General features: G+C 39.8%; 1 protein-coding gene across 6 annotated transcripts; it reads right to left on the bottom strand.

Annotated features, from left to right (window-relative positions):
* Positions 1-1141: 1141 nt before the first annotated feature.
* On the bottom strand, positions 1142-22645 carry CUNH5orf63 (chromosome unknown C5orf63 homolog). Of its 6 annotated transcripts, none has more exons than XM_042674407.1 (5): positions 22587-22629; positions 13852-13901; positions 7096-7213; positions 2633-2689; positions 1142-1739 (listed from the first exon to the last, which is right to left on the bottom strand). In XM_042674407.1, exons 3-5 carry the CDS (start codon positions 7204-7206, stop codon positions 1563-1565), a joined length of 345 nt encoding a protein of 114 aa, XP_042530341.1. In that variant the 5' UTR covers positions 7207-7213; positions 13852-13901; positions 22587-22629; the 3' UTR covers positions 1142-1562. The 6 variants fall into 6 exon arrangements, with proteins under 6 accessions (XP_042530341.1, XP_042530342.1, XP_042530337.1 ...); XM_042674408.1 differs by having other exon boundaries at positions 1142-1727; XM_042674403.1 differs by lacking the exon at positions 1142-1739 and adding an exon at positions 1746-1985.
* Positions 22646-24433: the final 1788 nt, after the last annotated feature.

Genomic DNA, 24433 nt, shown 5'->3' with positions numbered 1-24433 from the left:
GCCTATACCAGGGTTCAATGAATATTTATAATATCGAATAAGATGTATTTCATAAGTGTATTTCTGAAATACACTGCTACTTAATTGTAAATTTGTTTTGTATTGTCAGTTGAGAGGGCTTTAGTTGCTTGCAAGTTCATGTTGGATCTAGGATGGCTGAAGATGCTACACTTGAGATAGACAAGGAAGCCCTTTTAGTTAGTCCACTGGCAACTAGGGGCTGGGGCAAAGCTGGCCTGCCAGCTGACTGGCTGGGAGAACTCAGGGTAAGTCTCTGATACTCTGAATTTTAGACTTTTCTTTATGTGTAAAATGAGGACAGAGTCTAAGGTTGACTAGTTTTGTATTCCATAATTTTAAAGACTAAATGAGAGTGATTAAATTAAATTCTAGTGGCTCACAATATCCAAATGCATCTAATTAGTTCATAAAAGAATTTCATTACAGATGGAATTACAGTGATGTGATTTTAAGAGGAAAAGTTTTTAAGTGAATCTATTCTTTTTTTTTTTTTTTTTTGGGTCCGGTCATGGGGCCTGAACTCTGGGCCTGGGCACTGTCCCTCAGCTCTTCAGCTCAAGGCTAGCGCTCTACCACTTGAGCCACAGCGCCACTTCTGGCTTTTTTCGTTTTGCTTATATGGTGCTGAGGAATCGAACCCAGGGCCTCAGGCATGCAAGGCAAGCGCTCTACCACTGAGCCACCTTCCCAGCCCCAAGTGAATCTATTCTTAAGTTGGTTGAATCTGCCTAAATATAAATTAGGGCATACACATTTTTAATACCTTAAAAATAAAATGGTAACGAATAGTTCATCTGTAGATGTCTATTCGGTTATAAGTCAATTTCCTACCAGGTATTAAGACTTGGTAAAATTGCTGTCTTATAGTAAGTTGAATTAACTTAATTGGCGATAATTGAAAAACAATCATAGGCATCCCTCAATATTACAGATCAATTCATGATGTGTAAAGCACATTGCTCAGATTCTTAGATGCATTTTTAAGGGTTTAAATCTTTCTTTGTCTTTTTGAAATAGAGTCTCTTTGGCCAGGATAATTATTCTCTTTTACCCAACAAAAATGAACTTTAATTTTGAACCAGTATTATTAAATCCCAATGAAATAGGTTTCATATGGATGTATTCGTTAAAACATCCCTTTATTGACTGTGCAGTTATTAACAATTCACATTTTACTTTATCTACTGAGTAGAAAAGCATTTATTCTCTCATTGAAAGGTTAAGCCTCCAGAGCAGCAGGAGGAATGCAAGCCTTCTTATCAACAGCCCTGTCCAGGGCATGTGCAGTACTTCCACATTAGTACGAAAGGGAAGAATAAATACAACAAATGGACATCTACTGCTCTCCATCATCCACCCTCTGCCAATGTATTCCTTTTATTCTAAAAAGCCCATAAGAAACAGTTCCCCTGTGGGCACTTCCATCAATCAGAAGAGAAACGCAACACTTATATGGTACCACACTGAGTTCAGAGCGTCCTGGGGCTCTGTGAAAGAGGTATCAGAATGACAGAGGGGGTGGAAACTCATGAAGGGAATAGTCAGTCTCCTGCATTTTGCTGCTCAAATTTCAGAAGCTGTTTTTCAAGCTTTGAGGTGTTTACACGATGCATCATCAGAAACTGGCCATTGAAATGAAAGACGGGGATGTGCAATCTGTACCTTTCATACCAGGTTGAGTTTTCTGGAAGTGTGATGTCCACCTCCTGTAAAATAAACTGAAACATGGAGAGGCTAAGGCTTCATATTTTAGAGACCATGACGTGATCATCAACTGCAGTGATCTATTGATTCTCAGACTGTTTCTCAGGCTCAGAGGTTTTGTTGTCTTTTGTCCTAGGTCCACAAGGATCTAATGCCCCTGATTTCCAAAACCTGGCTGGCTTCATTATACTGCATTTCCTACCTCCCAATCCTGCTATTCTTCTCTTATCCCTGCTACATTTTCCAGTAGGGCTCAGTTCCTGGTGAAACAAAACATGTGCCAGGTGTGAAGCTGTGGCCAATCAGGACACAGGCGTTTTGGTTATATGAGTGTCAAGGTCATGATGATTTACTACAAGAAAATACTTCAAATTGTAACCCCTCTGCACAGTATTTTCACAATTTAAAAAAAAAAGAAAATACATCATAGAAGTTATAAGATTAAAAAGAGACATGAACAGGAAGCCAGCCTGGGCAGGAAAGCTGTGAGACTCTCATCTCCAATCAATCAGACAAAGCCAGAAGTGGTACTATGGCTCAAGTGGTAAAGTGCTAACTTTTAGCAAAAGGAGCCCAGGGGCAGCGCCTGGGCCCAGAGTTCAAGATTCAGCATTTGCAGAAAAAAAAAAAAAAAGGGATGAGACCAGAAATTTAAAGAAAGCAAGAATACTGCTAGTTTAACTTCTATTAAGAGTCAAAGTAAGAAAATCAGTGTTGTTCAGAAGAAAACACTTAGGAGTAATGAGTTTTATGGAAATCAGCACTAAAGTCTTTCTCTGAAGAACAGAAAGAAATCTGAATGAAAAATCATTTCATCTCTTTTCCTAAAGAAAGGATCCAAGCACGTACTTGATACCATATATAGTACCTATCCCATACACATAAGAGCTACACTGTATTAGATTACCCTATTTTCATAAGGCTTGAGAACTTCCTTGGCTTCTTCACAAAGTGGGCATGGATCCTACAGGGAAGAAAAAAAATAAAGCCGTTAAACCCAAAGAATGGTATTTAGCATAAAAAAGAACAGCAAAAAGCATATTATACTTACTTGGAAGGACAGTTTTCTATCAAGTTAATTGTATTGCTTTATTTCCAAAGCAAAATACTATCAGAAAATCTATAGACAGTATTTCATAATAGATGGAGTCTCTGTACATTTTGGTTGTTTTGATTTTTCTCATTCATACACTTTCACAAATACACATACCTTTGTGTATAGAACAGATTTAAGTATTTAATATTTTTCACTGATCTAAGGGCTTTTCCCTTCCTAAGTTCAACTTTGGCCTCACAGAGTCAGCAAAGTTGACACTAACAGGATGGCTTAAAATCTAACTGGGAAGTGCTGAACCTTGACAGCTAAATTTTATTTCACAGGAATAAACTATTCATGTAGAATTAAACACTGGTTGCTTTATAAGCAGAGAAAAAAATCATCATTCACTCCAGATGATGATAGTATCAATTCATAATATTTTGCTACTTTTTCAAATGTCATCCACAGATATACTAGAGTAATGCTCTACTTAAAAAGCAAGGAGTTTAGGGTCCATTTATTTGTCCTCTTAAACCACCTTGTGGAGAATATAGATTGGGAATATAAAATTTTAAAGTATTCTCAGTCACCGAGCCTAAGATAAAGGACTAGCTGTATGTTCTCTTGCATGCACTCAGAATAGTTCAGCATTACTGATGCTCATTTAAAATCAGTTTTTAACATATCAGAAAGAGATGAGCTGTTATATGAGTAGAGGGTCTTCCTTCACACATACATGCTCAGACTGTGTTTGGAAATAAGGAAGGAAATATTTCTGGGTCTTATTGGCCATAATTTGCTAGACAGAGAATTAGGCTCTTCAAATTGTTATCAGCATTAAAATAAACAGATTAAAAACAGTTTATGATACTGTAAAACAATCATGATGAAATTTTCTGTGAAACTTCAAAAGGTCAACATAGAATCTTAAAAGCAAATGCTAAACTGCAGAAATGCCACATTAACAAAAACTTGCTCTTACATGTAAAGTTTTAGAAATATCTAGAACCCAGTGTTTGGCTGTTTCAAAATTAAGAAAGCTTGTACAAATAATATAAAAATAAGTATATGTATTTCCATGAGGAGAGTCACACTTTAGAAAGACACAAGACAGAATAATACCCTATGGTCTAGGCCATCCAAACATCTTTTTTCAGGATTTTCCATGACCCTTTTTATTTGTTGGATTGACTGCCCATTACCTGCTACCCTTTCTTATAACAAGAATGTTGTAATTTTGTTTCAGAGAAACTATTCTCAGCATGTGGCTAATTCCATTTTTGAATAATGAAGATGGGACACTTGACATAGGCTCAAATTAGGACATTCTATTCTCCTTGCATGTGCTTGGCTCTGGGCTAGGCCAATCAGAATCAATGGATAGTCAGGAGAATTTTCTGGAGTTTCTATAAAGTCTGATACTTGAGATCTTCAGCTGTCATCCATGAGAAAAGCTAGAATGGACATGGATTTAATCAGACTATCCCTGAGACCCATGGGAAGTACTTTCTATTGTAACTGGAAGAGAACTGATAGAATAAGTGTTTCTTTCAGTGGATTGATTGTGAATTGTTGAAGGAGGAGCGATGCCTTAGGTACACCACCATGAGGTTCAATACATATATGAAGTGAATGGATAGTGGTTTTTCCTTATTATTAATTAATTTTTGGTGTCAGTCCTGGGGCTTGAACGTGGTGCCTGGGTTCTGTCCCTGAGCTTCTGTGCTCAAGGCTAGGGCTCTACCACTTGAGCCACAGCTCTACTTCCAGCTCTTTTTGCTGGTTAATTGGAGATAAGCGTCTCATGGACTTTCCTGCCCAACCTGGATTTGAAACACAATCCTCAGGTCTCAGCCTGTTGAGTAGCTAGGATTACATGAATTAGCCTCTGGTGCCTGGTCTTTTTTATTTTTAACTAACTGTTTTGGCTACCTCATTTGCTGCCCAAACTGAAAGATAGTGCAGAACAGTAGGCCAACTGAATACAACTAGCCTTAAGAGATTATTTTAATTTTCTGATTCTCATATACCTTTCCTGTCATATTGTACAAAAGTGAAGTTGGATTTATAGATATGAAAAGCACTTTAAATATTTCAAATAAAAAAGTCATTTTTAAAAATATTTAAAAGTTATTAGAAAACTTAGATTTAAAAAAATGCCCGAATTCTGAAAAAACTGAAGAGATCTTTATGTTTAAATTAACAATTTAAGTTCATTTTTATTATAAATCAGACAAAGTGATATCAGCTAGTAAAACATACAATCATATTATAATTTATAATTTAAACCATGTTTCTATTATAAATGTCAGGCAGGAAAAGCTCTTAGTGTGTGCGTGCGTGCGTGTGTGTGTGTGTGTGCGCGTGCGTGCGTGCGTGCGTGTGTGTGTGTACCAGTCCTGGGACTTGAACTCAGGTCTTGGGTACTGTCCCTGAGCAGTTTTGCTCAAGGCTGGCACTCTATCATTTGAACCACAGTTGCACTTTCAGCTTCTTGATGGCTAATTGGAAATAAAAGTCTCACGGGTATTCCTGCTTGGGCTGCTTTGAACCACAGTCCTCAGATCTCAGCTGCCTCAAGCAGCTAGGATTAGAGCCATGAGTCACTAGCACCTTGCTTTTTAAACATTTTTAAGGTCACTTTATGGCTTTAAAATAGTGTTAGAAATAAGAAAATAAGTACTGTCAGTCCTGATTCTTTATAGATTCTGTACCTTTGTGGGTTTTCTACTTATCTGTAACCCCCAAATCAATACCCAAAGTGCTTCTGTGGTCATCCTCAGACACAAAAATTTACTGAGGGATAGACATTTCAGTCTTCAGAAGCACCAATTCTAAACTGCGTTTCACAAGGCAATGCGTTGCCTTTCTGCTTCAGCCCCACTGCGGTAACCATAGTGAAGATCCTCATGGCTAAGAATAAGGGTGCTGCCTTATGAGTAATGCTATGGTTTTTGCACTTTTGTTTTTTGTTAGTGATTTTTAAAAATTATCCAAAGCACAGTGTTAGAATGTTTCCTGGTGTTCCTAAGCATAAGAAAGTAGTGAAATATAGAGAAAGTATGTGGGTTAGTTAGGCTTCATTTGGGCAGGAATTATTATGTTGCACATGTTAATGGATTAATAATACACATTAAATAAGGCATTTTAAAGAGCAGCATATAAAATGAGGTTATACATTTGACTGGTTTTCAAAAATATTGTGGCCAGAGGCTCACAGGAACCTAACCTTGTATCTTCCATAGGAACAATAGTTTAGTGCTAGCTAATTCTATGTTCATGGTGGCTTTATATAACATAGCTATTGCAGATAAGAAGAATTGATTTATTTATAAGTGGTTCATTTCAAAACATCATATTATAACATATTTTTATTGTAGGGTGAACACTGGATATATTAATTTACTCTCTTGTAACTAACTAGGAGACCAAGAGGTTTTTCGGGAGGAAACAATTACTGCTACTGTGCTGGCAGAGATATTGAAGGGTATTAATATCTATCAGGTTTATCCCTTTTTTAACCTTTTTTTCTAGAGCTACTAGAGTTTGGACTCAGGGCCTCAAGATTGCTAGTCAAGAGCTCTACTACTTAAAGCCATGCTGGCCTTAGACCATAGTCCATCTACCTATACCTCCTTACAACTGGGCTTACAGATGTTCACTACCACTCCCAGGCTCTAATTTTTATTTTTTAATTCTTTGTTGTCTGTGAGGCTTGAACTCAGGGCCTATGCAATGTCCTTGAGTTTTTTTGGTTAAGGCTACTGCTCTACCACTTTGAGCCACAGCTACACTTCCAGTTTTCAGATAATTGGAGATAGGAGTCTCACAGATGGGGGGGGGGAAAGGGGGGGGGCTGGGAAGGGATGTGAAGGGTAAACAAAGGAGGAGGCTGCAATGCTTGATAAGAAATGTACTCATTATCTTGCCCATGTAATTGTAACCCCTCTGTACAGTATGTTCACAAAAAATAAAAATAAAAAAAAGAGTCTCACAGACTTTTCTGCCTGGGCGGGCTTCAAACGATGATTCTCAGATCTTAGCCTCCCAAGCAGCTAGAATTACAGGATTGAGCCGGTGGTGCCCTTTTAATTATTTTTAACTAAATATTTTGACTAGCTCATCTGCTGCCCAAACTGAAAGATAATGCAGAACAGTACGCCAAGCTTGTATTTAAAGGTAGAATCTTGCTAACTTTTTAACTTGGCTGCACTTGAATGAATGATTCTCCCAGTCTCTGCCTCCCAAGTATCTTGGATTATAGGTATGTATTACTGCTTCTAGCAACACATTATTTTTTAAAGTAGTAGTTTTCATTTTTCACTCGGTACCTTTTTAAATAAGGTCAGCACAGGCAGAGTTGTATTAGAGGCAGAGAGGTTTCGCAAGAAAGGTCCAATGGATTTGGCAAGTCGCATGCTATTTCCTTGAAACTGAAGCATCTTAATTCTGCGAAAAGAAAAATAAACCATTGACTTTATTATTTACAATATCAACAATAAATTAAAACTTTTATGGTAGTCAGAGGCTTCAGAATTGCATCTTGGCAACTAAGAGTGTCAGAGAGACCTAGATATTTGGCAAGTTTCCACAATACCTCACTGTATTTCAAACAAAGCAGAATTTAGAATGGAAAAAAAATCCATATTTATGGATCACTTGGTTCCTGTAAATAAACACTGCACAAGTTCAGTAATTTGAAAAAAATTTCACTTGCAGACTTTGCTGGCGTTCCTGTGACCACTGAAAAGTAGTAGTATCTTGAGATGGACTTTAGTCACAGCTTGCTATTGGCAAGCCTCCATCACCCCCCACCCACACCACAGTGAAGGAAATAATAAAGTCCCTAGTACAAGTCCCAGGCTATGGATTAGGATATCTTTTTTTTTTGAAAAAAGTGTTATTATAAAAGAAATGTACAAAGGGGTTACAGTTTCATAAGTCAGGTAATTGTACATTTCTTTTGGGACAATGTCACCTCTTTCTTTGCTCTCCCCCAGTTTTCCTCTTCTCTCCCCACCCACAAGTTCTATAGTTTATTTTCAACATAGTGTCTAGTGAGTGTCACTCTCTGTACCTCCATTTCTGTTGCCCCCTTCCCCTCCTGAAGACAGATAAATGAACAAATAAGACAAAAAGAAAACAACAATTAAAAACCCTCCTGCTTTCATTTCCTGGAGTGCATTTCCATACATACTAGTTTATATGATCAGATGCACATAGGCATTGTATCTTTGTGTTCCTCCCCTAATAGTATCCTCCTTTGGAGTCAATGTGTGTGAATGCCTAGAGTTCTGTATAATTTATCATGTCCTGGTATATTTTAGATCTAGCTTCTGCATGTAAGAGAAAACATGCGCCATTTGTCCCTCTGAGCTTGGCTTATCTCCAACGTCATTTGTTCTAGGTCCATCCATTTCCTTGTAAATGACACAATATTATTCTTACTAATGGCTGCGAAAAATTCTGTTGTTTATAGGTACCATATTTTTTTGGATCCATTCATCTAGTGTAGAGTATCTGGGCTTTCCACAACTTGTCTATTGTGAATAGTAGGATATCTTTTATGAGACCTACAAGCGATGGGGAAACACAAATTTGTAGTTAAGAGGAAGTTGGGGTATGTGTGTCTCAGATTGAGCTGATGTTTCAGAAAAAAACAAAACAAAAACACCAACCCAAACCTCTCTTCAACTTAAAAGGAAACTGTAGTGATTAAAAAAAAAAAACTTCACATACACATGTTCTTGTGTTTCTACTGGAGAGATTCCAGTAAGAACAGCTTGATAGCAACGTGTCAAGCACTATGCTTTGAAGCTCTCTCATCCTGCTACTTTGTTTGACATGACTCTCTATTTTTCCTAGTTATTCTACTGAGCCTTCAGCTTTGTCTGTAAAACTACAAATATTACAGTCTCGCTATTAAAATACACTTGCACTGTTGGCTTTGTCAGTTATTAATATTCCCAAGATGAACACATCTCTGGGATGATCATCATTTCTTAACTTCCTTTCAACTCTCTCTTCAACTTCCTCTATCGCTTTCTCCTCTTTTAGCTATTGTAGCTGCAAAAAGTTCACCTTCTAGTCTTTCAGTGCTTGGTGGCCAGTTCCTTCCCCTTGCCAGGGTAGCACTTGACTGGGGTCTCCTCATTCGCCCGAGTGTCATGTCACTGCCTTTGTACCACATTACCAATCCTCACCAGCTTATGAGTCTCCATCCTCCTCATGCCTTGTTATAGTTTTCTTGTCATTTATTGCTTAAAAATTACTTATGTCCCCTCATACGATGTAAGTTCTGTAAGGGCAGGGATATGTTTATCCTGTATCTCTAAGTACCTACAATTAACTTGGCATAACATAAGTGCTTGACTATTTAGTTGAATGTTAAAAGTACCGAAACGAGTCCTTCCTTCCCTCTGCAGCCTCATCTCTAACCCTGTTCATTCACTCAGCATGCACAGCGGTCACTGTTTGGGCTATTTCATCGTTAAAGGTTAGACTCCTTCGGGTATCTCCACGCTCTGGGCTGGGTGCTGCAGTTGGTTCTAAGCTCTTCACGGCCACTCCCTCACATCATCCCCTGCTCTGATCCACAGAGCATGGCTATATTAATTAAGTGCTAATCTTCACTAGCAACTAGGCTCCTCAGTGTAAGATTAGCTTAAAACTCATTTCAAACAGAATGAGATGACTTTATAGAGAAAATCATCAACCCATATCAAATTACAGTAAAGGCCAAGGGACAAAAAGATCAGATACTGATCCATGAAAACATTGATCTTTTTTTCATTCTTAAGCTCTTACTCTTCCACTTCTCCCCAAATCTCCTTGCTAACTAAGGGATTCTGATAATACAGACAAAAGAAATGTAGTAAGATTCCACAAGCTCAGGGCACCAGTGGCTCACACCTGTTTCTTAGTTACTCAGTAGGCTGAGATCTGAGGATCAGGGTTTGAAGCCAGCCTGGGCAGGAAACTCCACAAGATTCTTATCTCCAATTAGTCTGTAAATGCCAGAAGTGGGGCTGTGATTCAGTGGTTGAGTGCCAGCTTTGAGACAACACCCAAGCCCTGACTGAGTTCAAGCCCCAGTACTGGCACAGGCATACATACATACACACACATACACATACACACACACACACACACACACACACACACACACGAATCCCCAAATTATTTGTTATCCAGAGTTACTCCAAGGTAGAAAGTGGATATGAACAATTATGACATCACATTTTGTCTGCATATTAGCAGAATCAACTCCGAAAGGTGAATGGGGCTGAAGGCATAGATTCTAAACAGTTTGTCTATACAGTACATTAACAAAAGAGAAAACAAGACTGTTCAAAACAGGTATCTGCTTACTTTGTATCTCAAAGCACCCACAATTAAGCTAGCATAAAAATTTCTGCATGACTGCATTTGGAAAGGCTCTTTGCTAGCAGGGCCTACACTCATAGGACGTGGGAGCAAAAAAGTAGTTTTATACATGGAAAGAAAAGACAAGACTTCAGCTTTATTAAAGGCACAAATATAGCCCTTGGAAATGAGAAGGATTCTAAAACTAGGATGGCAAACACATTTTGGGGGGGAAGGACACAAGATTTATCAATGTCTGGCAGGCAAAGGAGGGAAAGCATTCTGCTTGTACCTGGCTGAACTAAGACTGAGGTGGTAAGGCTTAAAGAATTTCACATTCACAATGGAAATCTGCTTCAGTATTTCCACCACGACAGAACACAGCATGCAGTCCTAGCTGCACCGAAGACAAATCAAACCTGTCATAGTAAACAGAGTTGCTATTCATTCCAGAGTTGCTAGAATATTTGTTCGACCAAACCAGATAGGGAAGGAAAGCCTTCAGTGATAATGCTACAACTATTCTGTTTATAACTCATTCACTTCCCACAGTGGTTCTCCATGTCTTTTTCACACATTCTTAATTACTTAAAGGTGGCACATTGGTTTACTGAAGAAGATATCAATGCTATACAATTTTGCAACTTGCATATTTTCTAAATGCCCTAAGGCATGTGCATTTTACCATATTGTTCAATGAACTTGTTGCTTTGGAAGTACTGTATTATAACACTAGAGTCTTATATAAAGAACATGCTCCTTCTCCTTGATAGGCAGATAATTAAATAATGAACACTAACATTCCTCAATTCCTGGAGTCTTATTACCAGAAAAGAAAAAAAAATGATGTACTCCAATGGGAACTCTGTAATATTCTCCTTAGAACATTTTATTAACTCTATAAAGTCTAATACCATTGCTGTCAATGTCACATTCACCAAATCATGCCTTCTTGAAGTAAAATCCTAATGTGGGCTACTCTGGCAATGTGACATTTTCATTAGTTCTATTTTTTTGGGGGGGGGGTCCGGTTGTGGGGCCTGAACTCTGGGCCTGGGCGCTGTCCCTCAGCTCTTCAGCTCAAGGCTAGCACTCTACCACTTGAACCACAGCGCCACTTTTGGCTTTTTCCTTTTTGCTTATGTGGTGCTGAGGAATCGAACCCAGGGCCTCAGGCATGCAAGGCAAGCGCTCTACCACTGAGCCACCTTCCCAGTTAGTATCTTAGCACTAAAAGAAAATATCATGAAAGATGGTCTCCATCATGAGCTCACTGCTACGAGAAGACACTTTTGATTATGCCATTGAATTTAGTCATGAAGAACGTGTTCTAACTACACACAGATACAATTTGATCTTTTGTATTTTGTTACATGCCTCTGTGATAGGAGCCCAAGAGCTGTGTTCATAATAATATCAAAGTAGTACAATTGGGTCACCTCTGTCATCAACTTAAAAAGAGCAAAAAGCATAACACTGAATTTGGAATGTGCTTAAAGCAAACTCTAAAGCCTAACAATAGGGATAGTGACTCCTGCTGCTTCAAGTCCAGTGCCACGCTCAGAGGCATGGATCTCCGGGGAAGAGAAAGAGAATGTTGTTTTTCAACAAAACTAAGACTCACTTCAGTGGTCTTTATGACACACTCAAGTACATTGGGGATGGGAGGGTGGTCTGATTGGACTAATTCAGGCTTCCTTGAAACCAGATAGAATAGGGAAGATAATGTTATAGCATTTCTTTTCTGAGAAGCACTGAAGGGTATATCATTAAAGCAACTCATTACAGTACAGAAAGAGGCCAGGGCCATTTGAACCTTTATTAAGGATTATTCATTTCTTGCATGAGAAGCTGGCCAGGCTGTGGCAGGCCATCATTTATGTGGGGATCCTGGATTTTTCAAACACTGTCTGCATCTGATTAGGAGGGAAACAACATTGTTCTCGCTTGAGCAGAAAAACTGACCTTCACTGACCAGAATTTGATTCATACAAAGAGTCCTCTGACACACCAAAGCTCCAAGCTCACATGATCCTTCATCAGTAAGCTGCAGTGTTAGTTCATGTGCAAAATCAGAAAGTCTCTCTCTCTCTCTCTCTCTCTCTGTATATATATATAAGCTCAGGTACTGCTTTGGTTATTAACAGATAATGTTAGAGCTTCTTCACAAGACTATAATGTAAATTTAATGCTGAGCTGACATTAACCCAACACTATTACCACAGCTCTTTCTGAACCTATTTCCCATAAAGACAGCTCAGTCGTTTGTGCCGTGTGAGAAGTTAAGTGCTCCATTTCACATTCATTACCATCCAAGTATGATGTTCCTATTTTTAACCAGATGAACACACACACCTCTGTTGAGAACAAATTTCATTATTTTAGATTAACGAAAGTTTACGTTACAAGGTGAAGCTCCTGTTAGGGCTGCTAGTCCGTTCACTCACAAGGCTCTACCCAGTGCAAAGAACAGGGACAAACCATGCCTCCCAGTGGCCCTCTGCTGCTTTGGTCAGTCAGTCTCTCTTTTCTAAACAAGAAAGAGGCAAACATGGGATCTTGGGATCCAGGGCAATAGAGGGTCCTGATAGAGAAAGGCACACTAGTGCTTAGTGACAAAACAGCAACAGAACCCTTGAAAACTGAGTGCATACTCTGAAGCATCAATTTCAAGAGACTAGGAAAGGCCAGGAATGAAGATACATAACAGAAAGCAGGGAACTAGAGGTTAGGATGGAAGTGGAAGACCAGAGAGCTGGGCCCAAACTCACCGCTGTGAGGAGATCTCAGGTCTTAGTTAGTGCTTCGGCCCCAGTGGAGCAGCTGGCCTAGGGAAACGCTTAAGGAGGTGGTGCCAATCAGACAAGATATTGTAATGGAGATCCCGAATTACTGTTTCCCTGTGGGCCAGTTGTATGTGGAATCCTGTTCAGTTTTATTCCAACCATGCAGTTTATACTGCTTATTTCCTTTTACATTATAGAGTAGGTTTGTATCATGCCTTACCCAGGGGGCAAGAAGCAGCTTATACTCTACTCCCTCCCTGCAGCTTCTACTTCTGGATTTCAGTGCCAACAGGTTCTCCACATAGGAGACAAAAGAAACCAGTAGACAATTCGTGGCCAGAAGTGATTGGTCAACTGATTGGTCCAGGACTTACTGGTCACATGAATGCCTAGACAAAAACTCTTTTATGTTCCATTCAAATTATCATCATGACCGTGGGGTTTCCAAGTATCTAGATGTCTCTACTCCACTGTGTGGACTCAATGGGTACTATATTCATTTGCACTCACATCTTTCAGTTTGGCAAGAACTTTGTGAAAAAGCTTTTTAGCTGTTTAAGTGTGGGCCTTGCTTATCCAATAAGATTACAATTTTATTAAAAGTATATGGAATTCACAGAGTCACCATTTAATCCATCAAATGTTTTTCTTATTTAGCTTGATGTTCTGCCAATATTTTTCTCTTCAAATAAAGCCCTCACATGTAATAATCAACTTTGTGTACTAAATATAAGCAATAACAATCTAGATGGATTTTAGCAGATTCATGAGGTGAAAAATTCTTAACTGAAACAAAAATTCTATCAGTCTTCACAGTATTAATCAACTAAAGACATTCCATTATTTGTTGTATAGTAGAGAGAGACGAAGAGATGATCTCTACCCATGAAGGGCTAAAAACAAAATGTGATCAGAAGACAAGACATTTATACATACCCAAGCTAATAGGACATCTAATGGGACCATGTAAAAGGTGACTTCAAAAGCTTAAAGAGAAAAGGAAAGAAGAGTACTGTGAGATGATATTGGATATAGTTTCACAATAGAAAAATCTTGATTTATTAAGGATCTGGATATACTGACAAATGAGAAGCATTCCAAATCTGGGGTTAGACATAAAGTTGTTTAGGCAGCAATGTTATAGCTGGTTGATGAGGCTTTTGAACAGATGACAAGATAATCAAGTGCTTCAGAATATTAACCCAGCAGGAGCATTCAGAAAAGGGCTGCACAGGAAAGGAAAATGGAATTAGGAGTTGGGTCAGTTTGACAATCTAAATGTACAAGTAGAGGCATTCATTCATCCATTCATCCAATAATTATCTACTGCTGTCCATGTACCAGATACCATTATCAGTGCTGAGGTGAAGTAGTGAAGAAGAAAGTCACTTTGCCCTGTTGGGGGGGGTCCACATTTTAGAAATGAGATTCTTTAACATCAGAGCATATCAAGCAGTGATATCACATGCAGGGAAGAGAATAAATGTGAAGGTGACTAAGGGAGGTATTCTGTGCATAAGAGTTGCTTGAATTAAAGGATCAGAAGGTGTAAAGATCTGAAGAAAGAGTGTTTTAGGCAAAAGCTCCAAGGGAAGGACAAAGAACTCACTAGAAAAAAAACAAAGGCTAGAGTAACTGAAGCACAGAACACAAGAGAAAATGGGGAAAACAAGCAGAATTTAAGGCTAAATGAGGTTAATTAGGGATCAAATCACATAGGCTTTGTGAGCCATATTAAGGAACTGACATATTCTTCTAAGTACAATTAGGTATAGAGAAATACTCATATACCCCTTGAAAAGATAATGTTAGCCAAAATGTAAGGAATGGATTACTGAGGGGAAAAAGTAGAAGAAGAGATCTAATTAGGAGGTAAGTGCAGGGACAAGAGTAGAAATGTAGTGAGTAGGGCTTGCCAATGAACTAGACATAAGAAATTAAGGATAGCGATTCTCTGGTTGAATGGCAGCCACCATTTACCAAAATGAGGAAAACTTAAGCAGCAGTTTGAATATATGTGGGCCATGAGTTCTGCTAGGAACATGTTGGAACTCAAGAAGGCAGTCACATACACAGGTCTGGTCCTGAGGAAAGGAGCCAGAGCTGAAGACAAAAATCTGAATTTGTGCGGGGTGCTGGTGGCTCATGCCTGTAATCCTAGCTACTCAGGAGGCTGAGATATTAGGATCACTGTTCAAAGCCAGTCTGAACCGCAAAGTTCATGAGACTCTTATCTTTAATAAACCACCAGAAAACCAGAAGTGGCGCTGTGGCTCAAGTGGTAGAGCGCTTGCCTTGAGCTGAGGAGCTGAGGGATAACGCCCAGGCCCAGAGTTTGCTCTCCACAACCAAAAGAAAAAAATTTTTAAAAAATTAAGGATTTAAGGATTTTATCTGCAGCTATGGAGCTAGATGAAATCATATAGATAGTACAGAAAAAGAACAGCCCAGGAGAGATCTGAGGCAATACAACTTTTAGAGATTGGGAAGAAAGGAACCAGTAGAAGAGGCTGAAAGAACTGTTGGGAAGGGTAGGAGGAAAACCAGGAAGTCTGTCATCACATAAGTAACAGAAGGCATAGTTCATTGCCAGTGTTGAGGCTTGCCTAGAATAGGAGCAATGAACCTACAAAAACCAGGAAACATGAGTCTCATGTTGTTCCAAAGTAATTAATTCTTCCAGTCAGTGCCTACTCCTAAAATGAAAGACCTTGACTGGTTCTTGCCTAATTTAACATCTTAACTAGAAGGAAATAAGTAGAAAGAGAAAGGCAAGTTGTCTAGCCTAAAAGAGTAATAAATGTAAAAAAAAAAACAATCTGTATAAAGTAGAATAGAGGAGCAAGGCTTAAATATTTACCAATACTACTACAGTACTACAATTGCTACTACTAATTTTATTGATGAAAATGGGCTTTTATTGGCCCCAAATGGATGACTTGTCTTTAGTGTAGCAATCTTAGAAATGGGGAAATGAAAAACTAAAAAATCCTTCAAATAGAAATACTAGCTTGTGAACATGTTTCCTTTCTTTTTGCCTAAGACTGAGACTTGAACTTGGTACCTGACACTTCACCCACTGCCTGGCCCTCTAGCAACTGAGCCATGCCTCCAACCCCTGGTGAACATTTCTTAAATAGTAATTTCCAAGACATGAGATCACTGATCAACATATTTACCTTCCACTAAGGAAGTTGCTAACCAGCAAATATACTGGCACAAGGTATTGGCTTAGTTTAAGAATCACAAAATAGCACACTGCAATTGCATTTTGGGAGGATTCTAAGTTTCCTCTTGATAGGTTTTAAACAAAGGACAGTTCCCTTCCAGTTGCTCTTTTCCAGTGCTTGCTTTTATTTTTCAAAGTAAATTTAGAGTAATTACTACTTTAACAATGATATATTCAATTTATATATGTCAAAACAAAAGCTGTTTAACTAATGGTAAAGTTGGACTTTATTGACAGTCTATTTCAGTGTGTGTGCGTGTGTGTGTGTGTGTGTGTGAGAGAGAGAGAGAGAGAGAGAGAGAAAGAATGTTGAAGACTGAACCCAGAGCCTTGTGAACTGTACCACTAAGCCACAACTCCAACCCTTACATGTAACTTGTAAAAACAAAAGTCATTTCAAGAAATTCTGAATAAACTGTCCAGAGAAATCAAAGTAACTTAAATGAACACAGCTCCCACCAGTCAGAGGAATTAAGCACAATTCTTCATTAGAACTTAAAGTTACTCTTCAGGTAGGGCTCCAGTTGTAATTCTGCATGTTTGAATTTCTTGAATGACTATTTTAGATGAGGATTTTATAAATATACATCCCAAAGGAAAAGCAACTTCTACTAACTTGTTCTGAGATTGGGCAAATCCTTGTCTCGTTGAGCCAACATTTTGTCAATGTGAAATGGAAATTCTACTACTTGTCCTGCTCTTTTTTTCCTGCTCCTGGCTTTGAGCACCAAATGTCCTCCTGGTCTAAGAAGGAGTACTCACATGGGAATAGCTATGACTGGCTAAGACCTTGAACAAGAATATGAAGCCTAAAATACCTGGCCCTGTAAAGAGAATCCCAATTCACTTACAGATCCAGGTAGAAGTATAAATGTACTTTCTCTCACATTTCAATCCTAAGTAGGAAAGCTTTGTGTCACTTTCCCACTGGGTGGGAAATGGGGGAAAGGGGGTGATAGATGGGGGGGGTGGGAGGACGGGGTGACAGAGTGGTTGGTCACTTTACTTCCTAAAAATATCTGAGATGAAAAAGCTCCTCCCCAAAGGAAGAACAATGCATTGTTCTCTTATTATCATATGAATTTAAAGATTCTCTTTGCCTTAGCATTCTCTTCCATATTCCGAGCACAGCTGCTTTGCCTTGGCCTGTAGCAAGCTGACAAATGTGAAGTAGTAGAGAGAAATTCCAGAATAAGCAAGGGTTTGTTTTAGAGTTTTTAGCCCTTAGCTGTCACTCTTTCCAGATCATTACTTCAGAGGAGTCTACTCTGTAATGGGGTTGGCACACATGACAATGTCAGGAAAGGTTTCCAGGAAAAGATTCAGCTGAAAAAACAAAATGATGTTAATAAAGAACAGCAACACATTCACAGAACACATTCCCTTCAGTACACGAGAGTCCAAAGGGAATTCTGAGCCAATTCCACTTAACACAATGGGGTCTCCATCTACTCACTCCTTCCCTCCATCCTCAACCCCGAAGACACTGACTCAGCAGCTGGCCTAGCGCCAGAGAGGCATATTCCAAATTCAGAGTGTACAACAATGTTCAGTTCAATTATGACATAATGGCTGTAAAGCTGTTCCTGAAAGCCAAAAAGCCTGAATAATATGGTTAGGTTATATCATACAGGAGGGCTTAATAGAGTTTAAAAACCAATTTGAAAATTCTTTCATTCCATAAAGACAGCATTAAGATAAAGGCAAAATCATCTGGTTCAAGGAATGGGAGAAAGTACACAAGGAATCATGCAGCATCCCCTCCCCTTCCCCAAGTACAGGGACTATGTTTTCAAGGCAGCTGCTCTATTATTTGAACCACACTCCTGGCTCTCACATTATCCTTCTTAACCACTGTGACCTATTCCCTTTGAAGGCATCACTGAGAGTTAATACTCAGAAAGAAGGCAATTTCATTAAAACACCTTAGTCTTATTGTACCTAGCTAGCAATCCCAGTTTCGTTGCTATTTAAAAAGCACCCAAGCCCATTTCTAAAAGCAATAGCAATTTAAAACCCATGTGCCCAGGCAATGTTTTCAATTTGTCAGTAAGGCTGCCCATTTCCAACTTATCTTGCCAGAGAAGTGAGTTTATCTTCATAACCAAAAGACCTGAAAGACTTCCATTAATTTCCAGCTATTTGGGAGCAAATGGCTTTAGACACTCAGTTGCAGATCCAACATTCCACTGGATTTATGACATCAACAGGACATACATCTGCAGAAGCACAATGCTCAATTTGAACATAAGGAACCATCTACTCTTGAGGTCAGGCCCTCGCAACTCTGAGTTCTATAGTCTTCTGAGTTCTGCTCTGTTCTTTAACAGCTACCAAATATGGAATATTTTGACTTTGGATAAGGAAAGTAATGTTTAACCAAGTCTTCATATCATAGTCTTTGTTCATTTCTATATATTTTCAAGTATCTCTATACAGTATTTGTGTACTGTATACAATGAGACTAACATGGAATTTCAGTACTAGAAGACATCTTTAACTTCAATAACTTTTCTTCAACTCCTCCCCAAATCTCACAAAGTTTTTCATATTAATTCTCAGAGTATACCCAATATATACCCAATATAAAGACAACATGTTTTGCTTAAGAATTATTTTAAGGCTGGAGAGAAAAAGGAAAGAGTAAGTTTCAGATGGAAAAATTCTTTTAACACAAAATGAGTTTCTTATCTCTTAAGATTCACATTAATTTCACTTTTTGAACCCAAAGACAGCTGAATTTAGCTCTCTTTTTTCCAGGCATATGTCTCAAATTGCCACAGCTGACTGAATTTCTATTAAACAATGGTATCCTTTTTCTTGGCTAACTGGAAGGACTTTATGTAGTAAGAATTTTTTTAAAAAATCAAATAATTCAATGTCATGTCCTTCCTGCCTAAGTAAACTAGAAATCATTTCCCCTATATTTCATTATTAATTTGTAAAAGCTCTGGAACAATAAAAGGAAGCTTATTTGTTTATAATTGTCACATTCTGGTTTCTGCTGCAGTCCCACTGACAAAGAAACAGCATATGCCCCTGACTTCCCTGTCACAACATAAAATGCTGTCTACTCTGAACTCCTTTGGAATGCTGTATTAACGCAGAAAAAAAAAAAACAAGTGAAGCTTTTCTTCAATATTATTTGAGAAACCCACTTAAAACAGTGGCTAGACACAGATCCTACTTGAAATAGGACCAAACCAAGATTCAGGTGCTTTAAGTAATTTAGGGCATGGATTCTCTCTGAATGTTTGCCAAACAGGTGTCGGGGTGAGGAGCTGAGCATGATGGGGCTGGAGGCAGGTGATGGGTCAGGGCGGTTAGGACCTTTCAGCTTGCACATTCAACTCGATTCAACAAAGACCCTTTAAGCAATCACGCCTGATCTCCTCGAAAGGCAGTTCAGTGACTTATCTATGGACTTTCAAATATTCCCTGGTAAGCAAAGGTTTACTTCTAACTGTATCTAGAAACACCTAAAAGGTGATTGTTATTTTATATTCTTTTCTTTATCTTGGGGCATTCCTGGTGCTATTTTCACTAGAGTCAGTCTCCATTCAGAGTACTGCTTTTTCAATTTTTCTTTCATTTGGCCCTATTGGGAGTTGAACTTAGGACTTAAAATTGTTAGGTAGGCATTCTATCCAAATCGTACCCTTAGCCTGGTTTGCCACTGTTATTTTTCAAATAGGGCTTCACTTTTTGCTAAGGCCAGCCTGGACTGTGATCCTTCTACCTATACTTCTGGTGTCGCTGGGACACTGGGCCCTGCTTTTATTTTTATAGGTTGAGAAGTGTCTCACAAACTGCCCAGGCCAACCCTGAACCGTGATCCTCCTGGTCTTAGCCTTCCAAGGGATAGAACTGTAGGCATGAGCCTTGTGCCTTTCATTTCTACAAAGTGCACTAAGTGCTTACAACGTGCAAAGTGCCAGAAATACAAAAGTGATTCATACACTGTCCCTACCATTAAGGGCCTCACAATTTGGGGAGAAGACTGGAGACACAGTATCCAGGAACAAAGACTAGCAATAAAATGTGTTACCAGATATTGCTGACTGCTATGGATTGGATACAGTTTGAGTATATTTCTCAAAGATTCATTTCTTGGATGCTTGGTCCCCAATGTGGATGGAATAAGATGGCTAGAAGCTTTAAAAGGTGAGACCTAGAGGAAGACAATTAGGTCATAGGGAACTAACTGTCCTCAGAAGAGATTAATGCTGGGTCTCTCTGATTAAAGTCATTCTCTCCAGAGTAGGTGTTATAAACTAAGGTCACTCCACACAGCCAGTTCCCTTTCTGCTTCTCCACTATGGTATGATGCAGCCAGGGACCCTTTCTAGGATTCCAGTGTCATAGTATTTAGACCCATCAGAATTGTGAGATAAATAAACTTCTTTTATAAGTTATCTGGCCTACAGTATTTCATTATATCTATAGAAGGACTAAGATACTAGTAAAAATGTTCTGAATCTTTTCAGAATCATATTTTCTAATCTCTGGAAAGTTAATTCCGAGATAAGAAATAGAATAAAAAGCAGTATCTTCATTCTTCCTGATCCCTGTGGTATAGTGGGATGGAAAATTAGAGACGTGGAATTATATATCTATGCTGATGTTGGCCAAAACTTTTCCTTTTGCATATTCTTCCTCAAATGATTTTTAGAATCCACTATGGGATACAAAAGTTAAGGACAGTGGAAGCTCACTCAGACTTGCTACCTGAGTAGCTACACATACCTGATCCAGATGGTTTCTCTCCATCAAAATAATTGCAAACAAGATTAAAATTACATTCAGGAACTATTCCAGCTGGCTTTTGGCTTCCTCTGGCATGTACTTCTTGAATAAAGCAGTGCAAAAATTAGATTTAAAATTTTTTTAATGTAAAAAAGCCCTATTTGTACCAAGGTCTTGCTATGTTTTAAACCCCAAACTCTAATATTAGGGTAACAATATATTAAACTGTGAGCGTATATAAAGCTATCTATCTATCTTTTAATTTAAACCAACAAACTAGTTTGAAGTCATCTCTCCTTAGTGCCTCTGGATATAGCCAGGTAACTGAACAAAACTGAAACAAAACAGTCCAATAAACTTTCAAATTGGGGGAAAAAAATCATTTCCTTTACTTTGTCTGATAATAGTCCATCTAAATGAAACTACATAGTCACATATTCCTCTGGTGAAGGAGACAAAAAAAATTGATCTTTTCTTGGCAGGTGGCTACTAATGGACCACACACAGCAAGTGGGGGGGGGTGGAATCTAGGGCCTATCTAAAGCACACTACAACTACAAATCTTAATTTTCACAACTAAGCCTTCTGGTTCCAGGCAATTCCTCAGCAAAGCAGGACCCAGGTTATTAGGCTACAACATTTCATACAAAACCATGATTACTTCTGGCTTGCCCCAGTGTTACAGTAATCAGTTTTTCTCATGGTATACTTCTTTTCCCACATGTTTTCAATTTCTGTTATTTACCTACTTCAGTGTATACAGTTCTAAATACTGGTACAGAACTTCACGTGCATTTTAATAAGCTATGTCACAAACTATTACTAAATAAGAAGAGACCGTGGCCCCTGAAAGCCACCTGAAGTTGCTCAGTGTAAGGCACCTGAAGCCGAAGTGGCTACTGCACCAAAGCAACATATAGTTACAGGAGCCCAGCTCAGGCTGGAACAGGTGCTACCAGTGTCGGAACATTAGCAACTTATTCTAGACACTACCTCCATATTGCAGAATTCCTGGGGCTTATCCTAGGCCATAGTGTGGATTTTTTTTTTTTAAAGGGGGTACTAAAATAGGAAGTCCAAATAAGCCCATTCTATTAAAAAACAGGAAAAACAAAAACAGGCCAAAAAAAAAAAAAGCCTTGGAAAGAATCCCACGTCTGCTCGCGTTGGGGAAGATTTGGCGGGAACTCTGAAAACCCGCACTGCCGTTGGCTGGGCGTGCCGGGCAGGGCTGGGCATGCGCACAGAGCTGCGCAGGCTCGCTCGGATCGGGTCTCGCTCGCCGTCCCGCGCTCGGAGGCTGCTGCCGCCCACCCAAGCCCGGACCATGGCCCCTCCTGCACCGTCCCACCCGTGCCCCCAGTCACAGGGCAACACGGCGGCTCAACAGCATCCCAGCAGGCTGCCGGGTGAGATAAGCACCCGCGGGCCTGGAGAATCTGAGCAACACCGGGGGACGCGCGAGGCTGACACGTTTTCTGCCTTCTTTTAAAAAGCTGCCTTGGCCCCTCCCGCCCCGGCCCCCGCCGCGCATGCGCAGAATCGCTCCCCCCCCCCCCCACCCCGTACCCTCCCCGCCCCGGGCGGGTCAAAGAGTTACCGCTCCCGGTAGAATTAAATTCTCTTTAACGACAACTCGCACCGTGCGGCGGCGGCGCAGCGGGACCCAGAGCCCTGGGAACCCCCACAAACCCACCTCAGCCTCACGCCGGCCGCCAGCGACCCCACTTCCGCCCGCCCGCGCGGGCACTTCCGCCCGCGGCCCGCACTTCCGCCCGCGCCTGCCGCCCTGCCGGCCACCTGCTCCGTAGAGTCCTCAATGCAGAGTGGAAACCCACGCCCGACTGCGAGACTGCGCGTGCGCGCGTGCACACACACACACACACACACACACACACACACACACACACACATGCAATTTAAAACACGATGGAGCTCCCACCCTGGGAGGTAACTGTGGTAGTCTGGGCTGTGTTACACACACACACACACACACACACACACACACACACACACACACACCGCCAACTTTCTTTCAGTTATTAATGTAATTTTTTACCAGCTGCCTTTGGGGCTGGGCTAAGCGAGGTTACGGGGAACAGGATGAGCGGAGATTGCAACGTTAAACCTTGTGGGCGACTCCGACATTGGAAGTATTTTTACAATGCTTGCAATTATTATTACAGCTGTTGTGCATCTGCTCAGCTCAGCACTTCGAGGAGAAGCAAAAGTGAAAGGACAGGCGTGCAGTCAGGTTATGGGAGAACTTGTGAGTTGAAGCAGGATTTAGCATCCCAGGCTGAGGGAGCACAGCGAGGGGCAGGCACGGAGAACTGATGGTGGTGACTGGAGCGCAGAGGGGCTGTGTAAGGACCTAATAACAGGATTCAGGAGAGGATAAGCCAGAGCCAGGCTGACTTTAGGCCTGTACTAAAGGCAACGTGAGGGTTTACCCTTTATCTCTTTGTGTCCCTATGTGGGAAGGACTTGGATGGATCACTTTTCTATTCTGCAAGCATCCTTCAGCTTTGGGAAGGAGAAGAGTTTAGAATGGGCAAGAGTGGGACAAACAGGGAAGTTAAGAAGCAACTAAGTAAATAGTCCAGATTCCAGGTGTGGTGATATTGGAGATAGAAAAGGATGGGTAGGTAATAAGTATAAAGCAATACCCAGAGCTAATATTTGTGACTGCACACCCAAAGCTTTACATTCACTAGCTTATTTATTCCTGAGAATAATCCTATTATTATTGGTACCATCTGACAAATGATGAAATGGAGGCATAATAATTTGTCTAAATGCTCACAGCTAGAACATGGCAGAGTTGGAATTCCATCTCATCCATACCCTTGTACACTTCATGTGTGACTTTTTAAAAAGACACAAATTTAGAAAACAGGTTAGGAATGACTCTCCTAAACAAACCTCTGTGATTATGTGATATTGCTGGAGGAAATTTCCAGAAGTAGAAATTTTTATATTTGCACTTTGCCACTCCAGCATTTGCTGGTAGCTAAAAGAGAGAATTTGATAAATGAATGGACTACCTGTGGTCATTTTTTAGTTGATGCACTCAGATAAGACTTATTTGGGGGGGGGGGAATGGGAACCAGTCACTTCATTTAACAGATGCTAATCAAGGCTAGTTATAATCAACACATTGATAGAAATTGCATAACTTACATTCTGTGGAGTGATAGAAAAACTTCCTAGAAATGTAATTTTAGATTAGCTTCTGAATCTCATCTCTTGATAGAAAACAAATCTTCTTGATAGAAACCAAATTTTACAAACAGAAGATGACTAGCATCCCAAAGGCAACAATAAAGGCTTTTTAGCATTGGTTAGAGGTAAATTTCTTTAAAAAGTCAAAGTTCATGCACTTTCAGAATATTAATTAGCAATAATTTCTTGGGTCATTCAGTGCTGGCACAAGATTTGGAATCTCAACCATTTTGTTTCAGTTGAGAGTAGGAATCAAGTGGAGTGACTGGAAATCACTGCAAACTCTTGTGGTCTGTGCCTAGTTAGTTTGAGAGAGCC

Source organism: Dipodomys spectabilis, unplaced genomic scaffold, assembly GCF_019054845.1.
Source record: "Dipodomys spectabilis isolate Male_0828 unplaced genomic scaffold, ASM1905484v1 ptg000019l, whole genome shotgun sequence".
Lineage (NCBI taxonomy): Eukaryota > Metazoa > Chordata > Mammalia > Rodentia > Heteromyidae > Dipodomys > Dipodomys spectabilis.
This window is presented reverse-complemented; position numbering and strand designations above follow the sequence as displayed.